At 41.7% G+C, this 18,983-nt stretch overlaps 1 protein-coding gene across 5 annotated transcripts in view; it reads right to left on the bottom strand.

Moving 5' to 3' along the window:
• The window catches only part of LOC143935591 (signal transducer and activator of transcription 5B), a 413,177-nt gene that overhangs the window by 17,019 nt on the left and 377,175 nt on the right, over window positions 1-18,983 (bottom strand). For all 5 annotated transcript variants that reach the window (XM_077459573.1, XM_077459571.1, XM_077459575.1 and 2 more), the window contains 3 exons: window positions 13,751-13,843; window positions 7,631-7,837; window positions 4,730-4,824 (listed from right to left, as the gene is read on the bottom strand). In XM_077459573.1, the coding sequence (XP_077315699.1) occupies window positions 4,730-4,824; window positions 7,631-7,837; window positions 13,751-13,843 (395 nt within the window). The remainder of the gene's footprint in view (window positions 1-4,729; window positions 4,825-7,630; window positions 7,838-13,750; window positions 13,844-18,983) is intronic.

Here is an 18,983-nt window from a genome sequence, read left to right as displayed (position 1 = left end):
TTTAGGATTGTAAGCTCCAACGAGCAGGCCCCTCTGATTCCTCCTATATTAACTTGTATTGTAAGTGCTCTGTAAATTGTTGGCACTATAGACATCCTGTATAATAATAAGTGTTTGCATTACACTTATACCCTTTTAAGATCATATAATAATTTTGCATAGAACATTGATGGTCATTATTATTTGAAATTGCCACTGGTCTATTTGCACTGTTGCTTTTGCATTTTTTTGGGCACATAGCTTGTAGATAAATGTAACCGTAAGGCATCCTCTGGATGGACCTTGCCCCAGACTCTCCCTGTGAACAAAGGGGCTCAAAAATCAAATGTGTTCAAAGAAGCCCTGCAGGAATTGCAATAGTACACATACATGGGTCTAAGAAATATCTTGCGGCAACAAATGTACGGCAAGTGCACAAGATCAAAAATAGAGTGCCGACACCCTATGTGTGTACAATGGGTATGACAGTCAATAATAACTCCCACAGTGCACAAGAATGCCCAACACAGTTTGCAGCTGTGCCCTTAAACAACCCAATCCTCATATAACTCAGGTAAAATTGATATACTGTTGTGCTCATAAGTTTACATACCCTGGCAGAATTTACAATTTCTTAGCCATTTTTCAGAGAATATGAATGATAACACAAAATCTTTTCTTTCATTCATGGTTAGTGTTTGGCTGAAGCCATTTATTATCAATCAACTGTGTTTGCGCTTTTTAAATCATAATCACAACAGAAACTACCCAAATGACCCTGATCAAAAGTTCTTAATACCGTGTATTGCACCCTTTAACATCAATGACAGCTTGGAGTCTTTTGTGGTATTACCAGAACCTTCACTTTATTCTGCTGTAGCCAATGACAGGTCGACTTGGTCTTGTGTTTTGGATCATTGTCATGTTGGAATATCCAAGTACGTCCCATGCACAGCTTCCTGGCTGATGAATGCAAATGTCCCTCCAGTATTTTTTGATAACATACTGCATTCATCTTGCCATCAATTTTGACCAAATTTCCTGTGCCTTTGTAGCTCACACATCAGCGATCCACCTCTGTGTTTCATGGTAGGAATGGTGTAGCTTTCATCATAGGCCTTGTTGACTCCTCTCCAAATGTAATCTAAAATCTAAATGTGTTTATGGTTGTGGCCAAAAACTCAATTTTGGTCTCATCACTCCAAATGACTTTGTGCCAGAAGGATTGAGGCTTGTCTCTGTGCTGTTTAGCGTATTGTAAGCGGGATACTTTGTGGCATTTGCATAGTAATGGCTTTCTTCTGGCGACTCGCCCATGCAGCCCATCTTTCTTCAAGTGACTCTTTATTGTGCCTCTTGAAACAGCCACACCACATGTTTTCAGAGAGTCCTTTATTTCTTACCTGAAGTTATTTGTGGGTTTTTCTTTGTATCCCTAACAATTTTCCAGGCAGTTGTGGCTGAAATTTTAGTTGGTCTACCTGACCATGGTTTGGTTTCAACAGAACGCTTCATTTTCCACTTCTTGATTTGAATTTTAACACTGCTGATTGGCATTCTCAATTCCTTGGATATCTTTTTAGATCCCTTTCATGTTTTATACAGTTCAACAACCTTTTTCCCCGCATATCCTTTGACAATTCTTTTGCTTTCCCCATGGCTCAGAATGTACAAACATCAGTGGAGCACTGGATGGAAGATGCAAGGGTCTGTCAGGAGTTCATAAACTCATTGACCCTTTAAACACACACACTAATTACAAGCAAACAGATTACAGGTGAGGATGGTTACCTTTAATAGCCATTCAAACCCCTTTGTGTCAACTTGTGTGCATGTTATCAGGTCAAAATCACCAGGGTATGTAAACTTTTGATCAGGGTCATTTGGGTAGTTTCTGTTGTGATTATGATTTAAAAAGAGTAAACACATTTGATTTATAGTAAATGGCTTCAGCCAAACACGAACCATGAGTGAAAGAAAATTTTTGGGTAATCATTCATATTCTCTGAAAAATGACGAAGAAATCAAATTCTGCCACGGTATTTAAACTTATGAGCACAACTGTAAACAATAAAATTAGGTCACTCTTGCAATCATTCTAATTCCAACAAAACAAACAAATTCACCAAAAAGTTAATCTGCTGCATTGATTCAAAGGTGTGTCTACTTTAGATAAATATATAAGACAGCCACATGATGATTAAATTACCTGCACTAGTAGTTTTCAAAGTAAAGTGTTCATTATACTATACACAAAAGTGCATCATTAAAATGAATATCAGCAATAGAAAAGCTTATGAAACAGCAATCATATCCATGTGCCTAAAGGCAACTGCTTTATCTGTCAGACAATTCACATCAAGGGCACTTTAATAGTATGCAGTAAACAATAGTAAACAATTTGAAATCAGTAATTAAAACTCAAAAGGCAACAATCGTACCTAAGCATCTGTCAGGCAAATAACATCAACAGTACTACACAGATCAGTGAGGCTGTTAGTGGAGCTTGTGAATGGGAAAATAGTGGCAGCCTGATTTCGCTCGTAGATAAACTGACAATGTCGCTAGTGAGAAGGCACATAAAGGAATTCCCCTACCCAGGTGACATCACTGTTGGTCTCAAATCTGATGCATTTTAATCAAGAAAACAAATCTTTGTCAAGGAGGATCCTTAACAAAGATCGGTATTCCTGATTGAAAAACTCACTGATCTATGCAGTACTGTTGATGTGATTTGAGCAAATAAAGATAAAGCAAAAGCTGTAGTGGAGCGCAAAGCGTAGCTTGCCCTTTGGATAGGAGAAAAAATTTCCCTACGACCATGAAGGACAAAAAGCCTGTTGGATGCATCAGAGTACAACACTGCTGTGGAGTGTATGTTTACTTGCTTTTGTAATTCCAGAAAGAACCTCAGAAATGCCCACATTCTTAATCATTATGAGGCCCTTTTGCCTGACCTCTCTCAAACTAGGATCTCTGTTTTTACAGTTGAAAAGTCTTGTATTAAGGGTCTAGCAGTTCTGCAGGTAGGGATGGCTTTGCTGGGACCCTGTCACACAGGAAAGGCAGCTGAAATGTGAGTATCAGGAAATGAGCAATGTAACCACTGTTTGACAATCAGGGCTTTGACCCTCTGTGAGACCTAATATTTTTGTACCTCTCACAATTTTCAAGGTCATCAATCATCCAATAGCAGCACTCAATTTGCTTCTCAGAGACTGTCACATGGCTGGGTATTGAAATAAACACATCTTGCAAAGATGAGATCCATCTATTTTACCAGTAAATGAGGTATTATATGTATTGACAATACCCAGTACCTAAACAGTGACATGTTTCAGAGTCATTTTAGGTGGTTTCTCTGAGGATTCCCAATATTATACTTGAATCTGTGGGTAGTTGATTGCTGCTACGTGTGGCACCCAACGAATGAAAGGAACAATTCCAGATAAATACAGGGCAGGACATAGAGTATCAGAAATTCAGGATGGCACCCAATTCTGGTTTCTCTAGCTGCAGCCAAGGTGGTTTACCATGTGCCCCTCCGTATTTTTTGTTTAAAGAATGCCCTGTACACACGGTTGGACATGCGACGGAAAATGTGCGATTGGATCTTGTTGTCGGAAAATCATATCGTGTGTGGGCTCCATCAGACGTTTTCCGTCTGAGTTTCCGACACACAAAGTTTGAGAACAGGATCTAAAATTTTCCAACAACAAAATCCAAACGTTTAAATTCCTATCAGGTGTAGACAATTCTGACGGACAACGTGCCACACATGCTCAGAATAAATTACGAGACGAAAGCTATTGGCTACTGCCCCCTTTATAGTCCCGTCATACGTGTTCTACATCACCGCACTCTGAACGATGGGATTTTCCGACAATTTTGTGCGACCGTGTTTATGCAAGACAAGTTTGGGCCAAAATCCGTCTGAAAAATTCAGATGGATTTTGTTGGGGGCATAAGAACTTGAATGGGTAACCGCCTACGGTAGCCCCTATACAGCAAGGCTCGAACTGGGGGAGGAAAATCTCAGAATTAGATGGACAGAAACATAAATATTTTGACAGATAAGAGATCAATTCTATGTATTTCATCCGTGTGTTTAGCGGTTTGCCTGGAGTTCAGCTTAAACTGAAATATCAGTGACCACAGAGCAGAAAATATGAAGGTGGTAAGAAAAGACCAGCTACTTTAAGGCTGGCTAAAATTAGTGCAAACAAAAGGAGCAAACTTAAGTGTATGTTCGATAAATTACAGCTTTTTCTACATTTTTGGATATATTGGGAAAGACTTTGAGCCTCTGTCAGGTTTTTATCGTGGCCTGTGTTCCTGTTGAGGAAACCTAACTTCACTGTTTCTTGTGGGGACCATTGTCACTGGAAGAGAAATTGAGAGGTAAATACATTTTGATGGTTATCATTGAAAGAGTAGAGGTAGTAGAGGTGATATCGTCCAATGGAGACAGATGTTTTGGTGGCAATTGTTAAAGGTGGGATATACAATAATTTTAGGACAGTTACACTTTATTATTGGTTTGTGTCTGCTGACAAAAGTACAAAGGGCCAGGCAAAAGGGGCAATTTCTCTGGACACAGACAGCAATAGATCCTGACAGAAGTTCCATCTCTTTTCATGCTATCCAGAACGGAAGGTGCAAGATACATGAATATGGCCAAAATAAAGGAAAGGAAAGTAAGGTACTGCAGAGGGGTCTGAAAAGTTTTTTTTTTCCAGGCTGTGCATACCCATCATTCCAGTGAGGCTTGAGATGCTTCTTCAAAACTTCCATCACTCCATCAAACCATTGCCAGAATGTGTAATTCCAGCCAGGCAGGTTCTCCTGGGAAAACAGAAAATAAAGTATAAACACATAAAGCATCATCAGGTCTAAGCTTGAAGGGTTAGTTCACTTTTTTTCCTTCAAAAAATTGAAAGGTGAACTCACTACATCCTCCCCACACTCCTGGTTCCCACTGCACTTACAGTATCTCACAAAAGTGAGTACACCCCTCACATTTATGTAAATATTTTATTATATCTTTTCATGTGACAACACTGAAGAAATTACACTTATATATATTTAGTAGGGACCCTAGAGAATAAAATGGTGGTTGTTGCAATATTTTATGTCACACTTTTTTGGCGTGGGGTTTCCCTCAAAATCCATACCAGAGCCGGGTTTTTGGTGTGGCTCCAAGTCTATTACATGCAAAATGCAATTTACCACAGGGAAAAGGGTCCCTTACCAAAAACGGCTGAAAAACGCATATATGCGAACGTGCACCATAGGAAACCATGGTAAATGGACTGTAGTTCATTTTTGAAAATTGCAAAACACACAAAAAATCGCATAGGTATGAACCTGGGGTGATACAAAGTAGGCAGAGGTGATATTCTCACATACCCCTTATGTTTGGTGATGTCTTACTTTGATGTTCCCTAAGGCCTATGAAAAAAAAAAAAAAAAACAGGTTCTAGGAAAGTATTTGCACAAATTTCAACAAGAGTTGAGCAGTTTTTTGGTAGTCTTCAAAGCAAACTTCAGATCCAATAATGGGATAGTAAACATAGATCTAAATAGAAGAGCTGTCACTTTAAACCAGCTGCTAAAAGGCTTCAGCAGTATTTCAACAAACTTCCAGTGGCGCTGAAGCTCACTGAAGCCTGATAACAGCATGTTTAAAGTTTATAGACAGCTGGGAAATTTTTGCAAACTATCCATAAATTTACAGACGGTTGGCAATCCTTCCGGGGGCCCCAGGCTAAGGAAGGGGGTGCCTGATACATAAGGCAGCAAGTAAACATGTTGTCCCTAAAGTTGAGGGAGAAAAATGGTCTTCGCAGTTTGTTGTGTTTGGGGTTGTGTAACCGCAGACAGCTCAAGGTGCCCATGCCAAGCCGTGTCCACAGTCTAAAGCAGCTAGAATGGGCATGTGAGCATCAGAAGTGGACCACATAGCAAAAGAAGGAGGCGGCCTGGTCCTATTAATAATTTTTAGGGCCCTTGCATATGGGGTCACCTAGAAATAATGTGTTCTTCCTGGCATGTTAATATGGCTGGGTGAGACAAGTTTAGCATCCAGCCCCACTGCTGGCTGCCTGTCAAAGTCTCAAAAAATACAAAAACAAAAAAGAGGTGTATAAACACCCAGATGCTACCTCCTCATAAATTTATTGAACATATACAAAAAACTAACAGCATCAAAACCTCCCCGCCTGTCTTGTCAATGGCAGGCGGTGGCTGGATGGGGCTGAATGCTGTACCATGTGGCACCTGCAAACACGGAACCCAAACATCTGCATTCCGGACCTTTGTCCGTGATTGCACGAGGCCCTAAACATGGGTACCACCGAGTACAGTTTAGCTACATGTTAAGTTCTCTGCCTGAATGGGAAAATTTCTCCACAAACAATTAGGGGCTCCCAAGATCTTTTGAAATAATGTGCAAGTAATGTTAAGTAATAAATAGTAGTAGTGCAATAATAGTGCAAGTAATAAATAGCACATTTAGCTTGCATAGCATCCCTCCACCAGCACTAAAATATCCATGATCCCCTTGTCACTTTGTTGCTGACAAGTCCATCTTTTGCTGGTTTTCATTCAGATTTGGCATCTTTGGACATCTTGATTGGCTGAGCTGATGTACCACCTGCACATTTGCAATAAAGTTGCTTCCTCCCAGCACCTACGGCATACTGAGACTACACTAATCTGTGCATGTGCAGCTTCATGTGCTGCTGGTGAAAGGACATTTAGGAGCAGTTGGGCATTTTTTTTCAGCTGCCCCTGAACTCTCCCCTATGGTATCTTATCAGTACATGTACACAGGGTCACAAACGTGGCTAAACGCGGCATGTAAACATGGGCAAAACTGATGTTTTTAAACATTGGTTACTATCTGTCAAGATAAATCGTTCAGGAGAGGTTTAAAAACTTCCAGTGTAAATTAAGCCTTAGAAAACAAAAAATTGGAAAAGCATTTATGGCAAAAAGATATACAGTCTCTTCTGCTATAAACCGCTGTCAGCATTAAAAACAAGTTACTTTCTACGTAAACCTCACCAATCCTGAGCTAAAAGGTGCTTTAGAAGCTTCAACAAAGCTGCTTAAAGCTAGCAGAAGATTTAGCAAATTCCTTGCAAAAAGTTCCAATACATACTGGTCTTATACAAGTTCAAGCCCTAATACAGTATACAAGGTCTTAGATAGCTTCTGCCTCTATGTCTCCTGAGCTGCTACCGTAAGTGCAAAAGATTTACCATAGATAAATGCTATGGGGAAATCTTATTTTCAACATACACAAGTTGACAGAGTGAAGGAAGAAATTTAGAGGCAGAAACAAATGAACTTCATAGTAAATCACTCTGTGATAGAAGGCATGGATGAAAAGTATGTATTGCATCCATGCCCTCCTGTTCATCAAAACACATTTAGTGGGCATCTTCTTTTAATCACATCTTGATCTGATATACCCTGGGTTTTTGGGTTACTGGTACTTTAACAGTTGTTATATTTACAGCAACAGAATTATTAGAATAACCTTGAATGAGTGCATGACCCATAAACTGGGCACAGGATGTGACTGTGGCCTTCTATTAATATCTCCAGGCCAGATTGGAATATAAGATCTCACTTAGCCTCTCACCCTGTTGAACTGAGCCCAGGACACTGTCATGTTGTTGTAATCGTCCTTGTGGTTGCTGTTGTTATTGAAAAGTTTCTGAGCCAAGAAAACAAGATTTTCATCACTGAGCCCTCGGTTGCTTTGAACTTCTGCCTTAAACTTCATATTCAGAGCCTCGCACAGCTGTGGCCAAACAACTTTGTCTGGAACTACAAATGGCACTCGGCCCTGCAAAGAGAAGTTATGAATGTTACATTGGAATAATAATAATAATAAAAAAAGATGTACGAGAAGCAGAGCAACTGTTTAGAGGAATACATTTATTTTTTGGCTAAACAAGTGACAAATTCAAAGCTTTCTTTGTTTTTATAAATCTCCTGGTCAACATATTGCTTCGACATTTTCCCCAAGAAGGGGGCAGGTTAGTGGATTAGGGTTAAACTTGGTTAGCATTAGGCTGCGTTCACACTAACAGGTGAACGGTGTAGGAATTACAACAGTTTGTATATGTGCCTCCCACTTTTTAACCACTTTCAGACCGGACCATTTTGCTGGTAAATGACCAGAGGTCTTTTTACACTTTGGCACTGCGCTGCTTTAACTGGTAATTGCGCGGTCATGCAATGTTGTACCCAAACAAAATTTGCGTCCTTTTCTTCCCACAAATAGAGCTTTCTTTTGATGGTATTTGATTGCCTCTGCGATTTTTATTTTTTGCGATATAAACGTAAAAAGACCGCAAATTTTGAAAAAAAATGATATTTTCTACTTTTTGTTATTAGAAAAATCCAATAAACTCAATTTTAGTCATACATTTAGGCCAAAATGTATTCAGCCACATGTCTTTGGTAAAAAAAAAGTCAATAATTGTATATTTATTGGTTTGCGCAAAAGTTGTCACATCTACAAACTAAGGTACGTTTTCTGGAATTTACGCAGCTTTTAGTTTACGACTGCCTATCTCATTTCTTGAGGTGCTAAAATGACAGGGCAGTACAAAACCCCCCCAAATGACCCCATTTTGGAAAGTAGACCCCCTAAGGAAATTGATAAGAGGCATGTTGAGCCCATTGAATATTTTATTTTTTTGCCTCAAGCGATTGAATAATGACAAAAAAAAAATTTTTTTTTTTTTTTTACACAAAGTTGTCACTAAATGATATATTGCTCACACATGCTATGGGCGTATGTGAAATGACACCCCAAAATAAATTCTGCTGCTTCTCCTGAGTACGGGGATACCACATATGTGGGACTTTTTGGGAGCCTAGCCGCGTACAGGGCCCCGAAAACCAAGCACCGCCTTCAGGCTTTCTAAGGGCGTAAATTTTTGATTTCACGCCTCACTACCTATTACAGTTTTGAAGGCCATAAAATGCCAAGATGGCACAAAACCCCCACAAATGACCCCATTTTAGAAAGTAGACACCCCAAGCTATTTGCTGAGAGGCATGTTGAGTCCATGGAATATTTTATATTTTGCCACAAGTTGCGGGAAAATTACAAACTTTTTTTTTTTTTTTTTTTTTTCACAAAGTTGTCACTAAATGATATATTGCTCATGCATGCCATGGGCATATGTGAAATGACACCCCAAAATAAATTCTGCTGCTTCTCCTGAGTACGGGGATACCACATATGTGGGACTTTTTGGGAGCCTAGCCGCGTACGGGGCCCCGAAAACCAAGCACCGCCTTCAGGCTTTCTAAGGGCGTAATTTTTTGAGTTCACTTCTCACTACCTATTACAGTTTTGAAGGCCATAAAATGCCAAGATGGCACAAAACCCCCACAAATGACCCCATTTTAGAAAGTAGACACCCCAAGCTATTTGCTGAGAGGCATGTTGAGTCCATGGAATATTTTATATTTTGCCACAAGTTGCGGGAAAATTACAAACTTTTTTTTTTTTTCACAAAGTTGTCACTAAATGATATATTGCTCACGCATGCCATGGGCATATGTGAAATGACACCCCAAAATAAATTCTGCTGCTTCTCCTGAGTACGGGGATACCACATATGTGGGACTTTTTGGGAGCCTAGCCGCGTACGGGGCCCCAAAAATCAAGCACTGCCTTCAGGCTTTCTAAGGGCGTTACAGTTTTGAAGGCCATAAAATGCCAAGATGGCACAAACCCCCCCCCCCCCCAAATGACCCCATTTTAGAAAGTAGACACCCCTAAATTTAGGGGTACACTAGTGAGACTAGGTAATAAATGGCGGGTGCCCTGAAACTATAAAAAAATAACTAACCAACCAGCGTCACCTGTAACAGTTATATGGTGATCACTGGTGAAAGGGTTAACTAGGGGGCAATCAGGGGGCTTTATGCGGTAGTATATGGGGGTCCCTGGCGCTATAAAAAGCTGCGGCGAACCTAAATGCCTACCTGCCTAACTAGCGTCACCTGTGACACTAATACAGCGATCAGAAAAACGATCGCTTATTAGGCTGGGTTCACACTGGAGCGATGCGGGAACGCCACGAATGCGCGGCGGGTTCCCGCATCGCATGCCTCCCGGCGGCAGTTCACACTGCCCTATGCGAACTGCTGGGAGTGTCAGTGAAATGTTAATGACACCCCCAGATCAGTTCGCATATCGCAGTGCGATCTGCAAACTTGGATCGCATGGTGTGAACACCCATGCGATCCGATTCTGCTGCGGACCAAAAAAGGGTCCCGTGCGAGTTTGCGGCGGGTGCGGCGGGTGCGACACGAATTCAGCCATACTATCTGTATAGCTGAACTCGAATCGCACAGAGATCGGATGTGATTTGCACTGCAGTGCGGTGCGAATCACATCCGTTCTCATAAACCGCTGCAATGTGAACCCAGCCTTAGTGACACTGGCGACGGGGGGTGATCACGGGGTTAAACCTTTATTGGGGGGGTTAGGGGGGTACCTTAGAACTAAAGGGGGCTAACCCTAACTGCCCTAACAGTTATTAGTCACAAATGACACCTGCCGGGTGATCAGGGGGTTAAACCTTTATTAGGTAATAAATGGCGGGTGCCCTGAAACTATAAAAAAATAACTAACCAACCAGCGTCACCTGTAACAGTTATATGGTGATCACTGGTGAAAGGGTTAACTAGGGGGCAATCAGGGGGCTTTATGCGGTAGTATATGGGGGTCCCTAGCGCTATAAAAAGCTGCGGCGAACCTAAATACCTACCTGCCTAACTAGCGTCACCTGTGACACTAATACGGCGATCAGAAAAATGATCGCTTATTAGGCTGGGTTCACACTGGAGCGATGCGGAAACGCCGCGAATCCGCGGCGGGTTCCCGCATCGCATGCCTCCCGGCGGCAGTTCACACTGCCCTATGCGAACTGCTGGGAGTGTCAGTGAAATGTTACTGACACCCCCAGATCAGTTCGCATATCGCAGTGCGATCTGCAAACTCGGATCGCATGGTGTGAACACCCATGCGATCCGATTCTGCTGCGGGCCAAAAAAAGGGTCCCGTGCGAATTTGCGGCGGGTGCGGCGGGTGTGGCGGGTGCGGCGGGTGCGGCGAATGGCTGAACTCGAATCGCACAGAGATCGGATGTGATTTGCACTGCAGTGCGGTGCGAATCACATTCGTTCTCATAAACCGCTGCAATGTGAACCCAGCCTTAGTGACACTGGCGACGGGGGGTGATCACGGGGTTAAACCTTTATTGGGGGGGTTAGGGGGGTACATTAGAACTAAAGGGGGCTAACCCTAACTGCCCTAACAGTTATTACAGTCACAAATGACACCAATGCAAAAAAAAAAAAAAAAAAAAAAAAAAAAAAAATGACATTGGTGTCACTGTGACTGGGGGGCAGGGGTAATTGGGGGGGTGATCGGGGGGTAAAGGGGGGGTGTGAGTGTGCCTGGCATGTTCTACTGTGTGTGGGATGTGTTGGTGCAACTCACTGATCCGCTCTCCTCCGTGTCGGAACGAAAAATACCAACACGGAGGAGAGAATACATCACTTCCTCTCCTGTGTTTACATTACAGGAGAGGAAGTGATGTCACCGGGGATTTCCATTCGTCGGGAGCGATCGCGAGGGGGTGGCCATGAATGAATGGCCGTCCCCTCGTCCGGGATCGCTCCCGAACGAAAACCGACCGCCGCAGGCACCGGGCGGGGGCCCGATCGGGCCCCCGACCCGCGGGAGGCAAAGGACGTACATGTATGTGCTTATGCCTGCCCGTGCCATTCTGCCGACGTACATCGGCGTGCGGCGGTCGGCAAGTGGTTAAGGGACAAAAGTCTGGAATGCATAGACATCACCAGATGCTGGGTTTCATCCCTGGTGATGCTCTGTCAGGCCTCTACTGCAACCGTCTTCAGTTCCTGCTTGTTCTTGGGGCATTTTCCCTTCAGTTTTGTCTTCAGCAAGTGAAATGCATGCTCAATCGGATTCAGGTCAGGTGATTGACTTGGCCATTCTATAACATTCCACTTCTTTCCCTTAAACTCTTTGGTTGATTTCACAGTATGCTTCGGGTCATTGTCCATCTGCACTGTGAAGAGCCGTCCAATGAGTTCTGAAGCATTTTGCTGAATATGAGGAGATAATATTGCCCAAAACACTTCAGAATTCATCCTGCTGCTTTTGTCAGCAGTCACATCATCAATAAATACAAGAGAACCAGTTTCATTGCCAGTCATACATGCCCACACCATGACACTACCACCACTACGCTTCACTGACGAGGTGGTATGCTTTGGATCATGAGCAGTTCCTTTCCTTCTCCATACTCTTCTCTTCCCATCACTCTGGTACAAGTTGATCTTGGTCTCATCTGTCTATAGGATGTTGTTCCAGAACTGTGAAGGCTTTTTAGATGTTGCTTGGCAAACTCTAATCTGGCCTTCCTGTTTTTGAGGCTCACCAAAGGTTTACATCTTGTGGTGAACCCTCTGTATGCACTCTGGTGAAGTCTTCTCTTGATTGTTGACTTTGACACACATACACCTACCTCCTGGAGAGGGTTCTCGATCTGGCCAACTGTTGTGAAGGGTGCTTTCTTCACCATGGAAAGAATTCTTCAGTCATCCACCACTGTTGCTGAGCTCACTGGTGCGTTTTTTATTTTTAAGTATGTTCCAAACAGTTGATTTGGCCACACCTAATGTTTTTGCTATCTTTCTGATGGGTTTGTTTTGTTTTTTCAGCCTAACGATGGCTTGCTTCACTGATAGTGACAGATTCCAAATGCAAATAGCACACTTGAAATTAACTCTGGACCTTTTATCTGCTCCTTGTAAATGGAGTAATGAGGGAATAACACACACCTGGCCATGGAACAGCTAAGCAGCCAATTGTCCCATTAGTTTTGGTCCCTTAAAAAGTGGGAGGCATATATACAAACTGTTGTAATTCCTACACCGTTCACCTGATTTGAATGTAAATACCCTCAAATTAAAGCTGAAAGTCTGCAGTTAAAGCACATCTTGTTTGTTTAATTTCATTTCCATTGTCGTGGTGTATAGCGCCAAAAAGATTAGAATTGTGTTGATGTCCCAATATTTATGGATCTGACTGTATTTGGCACAAAATTTTTTGTGGGAGTGGGGGGAGCAAGCACCTGGTTTTGACAAAGACCCGATCCAAATTCTAGGCGATTCCAAGTGGAAGTTCTCCTTCCCCCTCCCTGCCCGCAAGCTTCTGGGACATGTCACAGGTCCCAGAAGGCTGTGGGACCATTCACAAAGTGCAGTGCAGCTCAGGCATGTGCATTGGGCAACCGGCTGTGAAGCTGCAAGGATTCACAGTTGGCTGCCCAGAGTTAACATGCTGGCGCTAGGGACCAAACCAGCCAGGTGGGGACAACGCAGGATCCTTGGACATGTGTGTGTGTGTCTGTTTAGTAACAGTCAGCAGCCAGAGTTTTTGAAGCTGTTGCCTTTTCATTTTTGCAGAATGACTGAAGAACCGCTTGAATGTGTCAAATAATGTGAAAAATGTATTAACGTCTGTTATCCAAATTAAAGGAGAAATAGACTTTTCTTCTCATATACGGTACTCATATGTATACACAATATATTTTTGATAAGGTTTTTTGATCGAACTTTAGATCATGGTATACTGTATATTTAATAAAATATGCTACATTATATATATTAAATATATCTACACAACGTAATCACTTACTGGCTCAGCAAATGCATTGTCCCATAGAACTGTCGCTGTAGCATTATTGTCTTGGCTTCCATGTACAATGACCACAACAGGGAGAGACAATGTCTGAAATGTCAGGAAGGCAATTAAAGTTAAATTCCAGTAAGATACAATAACTCTAATAGAATTATGGATTCATTAACCACTTCCCCTCTAGAGCAATTTCTAATTTTTTTTGCATAAATGTTAAAATCTGCATTTTTGGATATAAATTAACTTTAAACCCTCATAAAATGACACTTTTGCTAAAAGCAGAGGGCCTATAGAATAAAAAGATAGTTGTTGCAATTTTCTTTATGTCATACAAAATTTGCGCACTATACTTTCAGAAAAATATACCCTAAAATTGGTATGTCAGAAACACAATATAATACCAAAGCCGGATGAAAAAAACGTCAAGTCTTAAAAATTATGTTAGCCCGTAGTATCACAAAAACGAAAAAAGGTACCTAAAATCTTCCATAGGCAATGCTTTAAATACCTTTACAGCTCATAGTTTAGAGTTAACTCTTAATTACGGTCCTAAAAATATTGCTCTCACTCCAAAGTTCACTGTGATACCTCACATAAATGGTGCAATTGCAGTCTACATAAAGTACATGTGTGCACCTGGTATGGGTGTATGCAAAATGTTTTTCTTTGGTTAACTTCATTTTTATCACAAAAGGGCTAACAAACCCCTCTATGTGATATAGCATTCGGCAGGTGACAGGTCCACTTAATGGACACATCAGAGGTCACATTATGAGGACCCCCAATATCTATCCTGCCTTTCACTGCAGCTAACCAACACACAGATTGTGCTTGGTTAGCTATTTCCCTGGATGTAGCAGCCATGAAATGACATCTCAAAGCTGATCGCTTCCAGCTTCATAAACAGCAGAGGATATTTGGGAACAGAGGTCACCTTCGGCTAGCCATCCTGAAACAGTTTGTCGTGGTCCTGTGCTCCTGAGAGGAAGGAGAAAGCCCTAAAACCACAGAGAGGTGGAGGGTCCTGCAGGAGAGCCACTGCAGTATAGCCATCCACATCACTTTTACATGACAGCTAGGAGCCAGCTGATTAAAACGTTAACAGGCTAATGGCTGCTATTGCAACTATTAGCTGGCTTTAAACGCTTTAAGCCTGGTACGCACTGAGGTTTTTCCATTCAACCCAGTGGGTTGAAAGAAAAAAAAAAACTGTGAGCCCCGGTCAGAGCCACTGTACTACAATGCACCCGGAAACTATTCACAGCGCTTCGCTTTTTCCACATTTTGTTGTGTTACAGCCTTATTCTAAAATGGATTAAATTCATTATTTTCCTAAAAATTCTACAAACCATACACCATATTGACAACATGAAAGAAGTTTGGAATATTTGCAGATTTATATAAAAACAAACAAAAAAAAAACATATACTTTGTTGAAGCACCTTTGGCATCAATTACAGCCTCATGTTTTTTTGAGTATGATGCTACAAGCTTAGCACACCTATTTGCGGACAGTTTCTCCCATTCTTCTTTGCAGGACCTCTCAAGCTCCACCAGGTTCAATAGAGAGTGCTGATGCAGATGCACATTCAATTTCAGATCTCTCCAGAAATGTTCAAACGGGTTCAAGTCTGTGCTCTGACTGGGCCACTCAAGGACATACAGAGTTGTCCAGTCTGAGGTCCAGAGCACTCTGGAGCAGGTTTTCATCAAGGATGTCTCTGTACATTGCTGCATTCATCTTTCACTCAATCCTGACTAGTCTCCCAGTTCCTGCCACTGAAAAACATCCCAACAGCATGATGCTGCCACCGCCATGCTTCACTAAAGGGATGGTATTGGCCAGGTGATGAGCGGTGCCTGGTTTCCTCCAGACATGACGCTTGCCATTCAGGCCAACGAGTTCAATCTTTGTTTCATCAGACCAGAGAATTGTGTTTCTCATGGTCTGAGTGTTCTTCAGGTGCCTTTTGGAAAACTCCAGACGGGCTGTCATGTGCCTTTTACTGAGGAGTGGCTTCCGTCTGGCAACTCTACCATACAGGCCTGATTGGTGGAGTGCTGTAGAGATGATTGTTCTTCTGGAAGGGTCTCCTCTCTCCACAGAAAAACCCTGGAGGCTGTCAGAGTTCTTGGCCATCTCCCAGACTAAGGCCCCTTTCCCCCGATCGCTCTGTTTGGCAGGCTGCCCTCTCTAGGAAGAGTCCTGGAGGTTCCAAACTTCTACCATTTACATATAATGGAGGTCACTGTGCTCACCGGGAACCTTCAAAGCTGCATAAATGTTTCTGTACCCTTTCTCAGATCTGTGCCTCGATACAATCCTTTCTCGGAGGTCTACAGACAATTCCTTGGACCTCATGGCTTGGTTTGTGCTCTGACATACACGGTTAACTTTGGGACCTTCTATAGACAGTTGTGTGCCTTTCCAAATCATCTCAAATCAACTGAATTTACCACAGGTGGACTCCAATTAAGTTGTAGAAACATCTTAAGGATGATCAGTGGAAACAGCATGCACTTGAGTTCAATTTTGAGTGTCATGAAAAAGGCTGAGAATACTTCTGTACATATAATTTTTTTGCTTTTTATTTCTAATAAATTCAATGAATTGAATCCATTTTGGAATAAGGCTGTAGCATAACAAAATGTGGAAAAAATTAAGCACTGTGAATATTTTCCGGATGCACTGCAACTGTGAGAAGTTAGTACAGCGATCTTCCTTGCAGAGCTGTTATGTTCTGACACGGGGGCAGCCCACCTGCCAGAACGCTCCAATCAGCACTCTATACCATTGGCAGAGAGTGCTCATCGGGAGTAGGTCGGCTGCTGGTTTTCCAACATGCTCGGCCAGCTTCTGTCATACACACTGACACACACGGCCCATTTTCTTATTTTACGGGCCAATGCCTCCCGACATTTGGCCCGTGTATACGGGGCTGAACTCTCTGGACTTATGTAGGAAGTCCAAAAAAGGCAAATTAGTTAAAAAGCTTTAAATTAAATTTTAGTACTCAAATCCACATCGATATCAACCTATTCAGATCACCTGAAATGTGGGTTTCAGACAGATACGGAGGGGCAGCATTAAAATACAATCAGGCTTTTGTACATTGCGTAGCACTCGCTCTCTCTTTCTGTTTACAATAGGGGATGACCTAATCAGTGTACTAAAGTTCAACAATCCACAATAAATACAGTGGTTTAAATAGGTATTGAACATGTCACCACGTCATTTTTTTTAGGTAAACATATTTCTAAAGGTGCCATTGACATGAAATTTGATCACATGTCGGTAACGATCCATACATACAAAGAAACCAAAACAAATAAGTTCAGAAATTAAGTTATGTGTAATAAAATGGAATGAAACAGGAAAAAAGTATTGAACACATGAAGAAAGGGAGGTGCAAAAAGGCATGGAAAGACAAGACACCAGCTGAAATCTATCAGTAATTGTAAAGAAATTCTGCCTCTTGTCAGTGCAAATTTATCAGCTGATTCAGAATCAGCTGATTCAGTCTCAACTGATGGCCTATACAAAGGAGTCTCAATACCAAGGTGTCACAAAAGAAACATCTCATGATGGGTAAAAGCAAAGAGCTCACTCAAGACCTTTGCAACCTTATTCTTGTAAAACATACTAATAGCATTGATAACAGAAGGATTTTTAAATATCTGAATGTTTCAGTGAGCACTGTTGGGGGCCACAATCCGGAAGTGGAAAGAACATAATTTCACCATAAACCAGTCATGACCACGTGCTCTCACAAGATTTCTGACAGAGGAGTGAAAAGAATCATCAGAAGAGTTGTCCAAGAGCCAATGACCACTTGTGAAGAGCTTCAGAAAGGCCCGGAATTAGCAGGTACAATTGTTCTGAACAAAACAATAAGTAATGCACTCAACGCCAATGTCTGTATGCACGCTCACAACGCAAGACTCCAGTACTGAAGAAAAAGCAATCTGAACCTCGTTTAAAGTTTGCTGCACAACATTTGGACAAACCTGTAAATACTGGAAGAATATAGCCTGGTCAGACAAGACCAAAATGTAACTGTTTGGATGCCATGATACACACCATGTTTGGAGGTCAAATGGCACTTCACATCACCCTAAAAACACCATACCAACAGTGAAGTTTGGAGGTGAAAAGATCATGGTGTGGGGCTGTTTTTCTGCATACGGTACTGGCAAACTTCATGTCATTGAAGAAACGATGAATGGAAAAATTTACAAAGACAAAAAAATAAATCTACTGCCATCTACCAGGATGATGAAGATAAAACGAAGGTGGACATTTCAGCAGGACAATGATCCCAAACGCAAAGCCAAGGAAACTCTCAATTGGCTTTAAAGAAAGGAAAAAGCTGCTAGAATGCTAGCTGCCCAGCCAAGCGCCTGCCTAGAATCCAATAGAAAATCTAGGAAAGAACTAAAGATCAGGTTTCATAAAAGAGGCCCAAAGAACCTTCAAGATTTGAAGACTGTTGGTGTGGAAGAATGGGCCAAAAATCACACCTGAGCAATGCATGCAACTAGTTTCTCAATACAGGAGGCATCTTGAAGCTGTCATTACCAACAAAAGATTTTGTACGAAGTATTCAATACATTTCAGTTCGCGTTTTCAATACTTTTTCCCTGTGTCATTCCATTTTATTACCCATAAACTTTATTTCTGAACTTATTTGTTTTAGTTTCTTTGTATGTATGGATTGCATGGGTTGTTACTGACATGGTGAAAATTTCATGTCAATAGCACCTTTATAAATATATTTACGGTACCTAGAAAAAAAGTGACATGTTATTAATATAAATATTAATACTTATTTTACCTGCTGTATATCTACACCATAAATTATATACAAGTCTCTTTCAATCAGTGAATAAAGTTCATACATTGTGGTGAATCTTGTTCTTTCCTCTTGCACAGGAGATTGGATTGAACTGCGGACATTTAGGGTTCTTTCCAGTGCAAAATAAAGCGCTTGTTTCATCAGACAGGTACAAAAAAAGCTTTACAAATCAGGAAAGGGCTAAAGTTAATTTCTAGTATCACTGAGAGTAATTCTCTCTACTCCTTATGTTGATGATGTGTGGAGTTACGGTGAATGAGCATCTAGCAGCGGGACCCCCATCTCTTAAAGGGGAACATACCCAATTATTGCTGGAGGTGACCAAGGAAAGGAAGAGGGAGCACCAATCATTATATGCCCACCTATATATGTATCCA

The sequence above is a fragment of the Lithobates pipiens genome, unplaced genomic scaffold (assembly GCF_037356315.1).
Source record: "Lithobates pipiens isolate NorthernLeopardFrog02 unplaced genomic scaffold, aLitPip1_a1.2 Scaffold_28, whole genome shotgun sequence".
Taxonomy (NCBI): Eukaryota; Metazoa; Chordata; class Amphibia; order Anura; family Ranidae; genus Lithobates; species Lithobates pipiens.
Note: the sequence above shows the minus strand (reverse complement) of the source record. Positions and strands in the feature narration are given on the sequence as shown.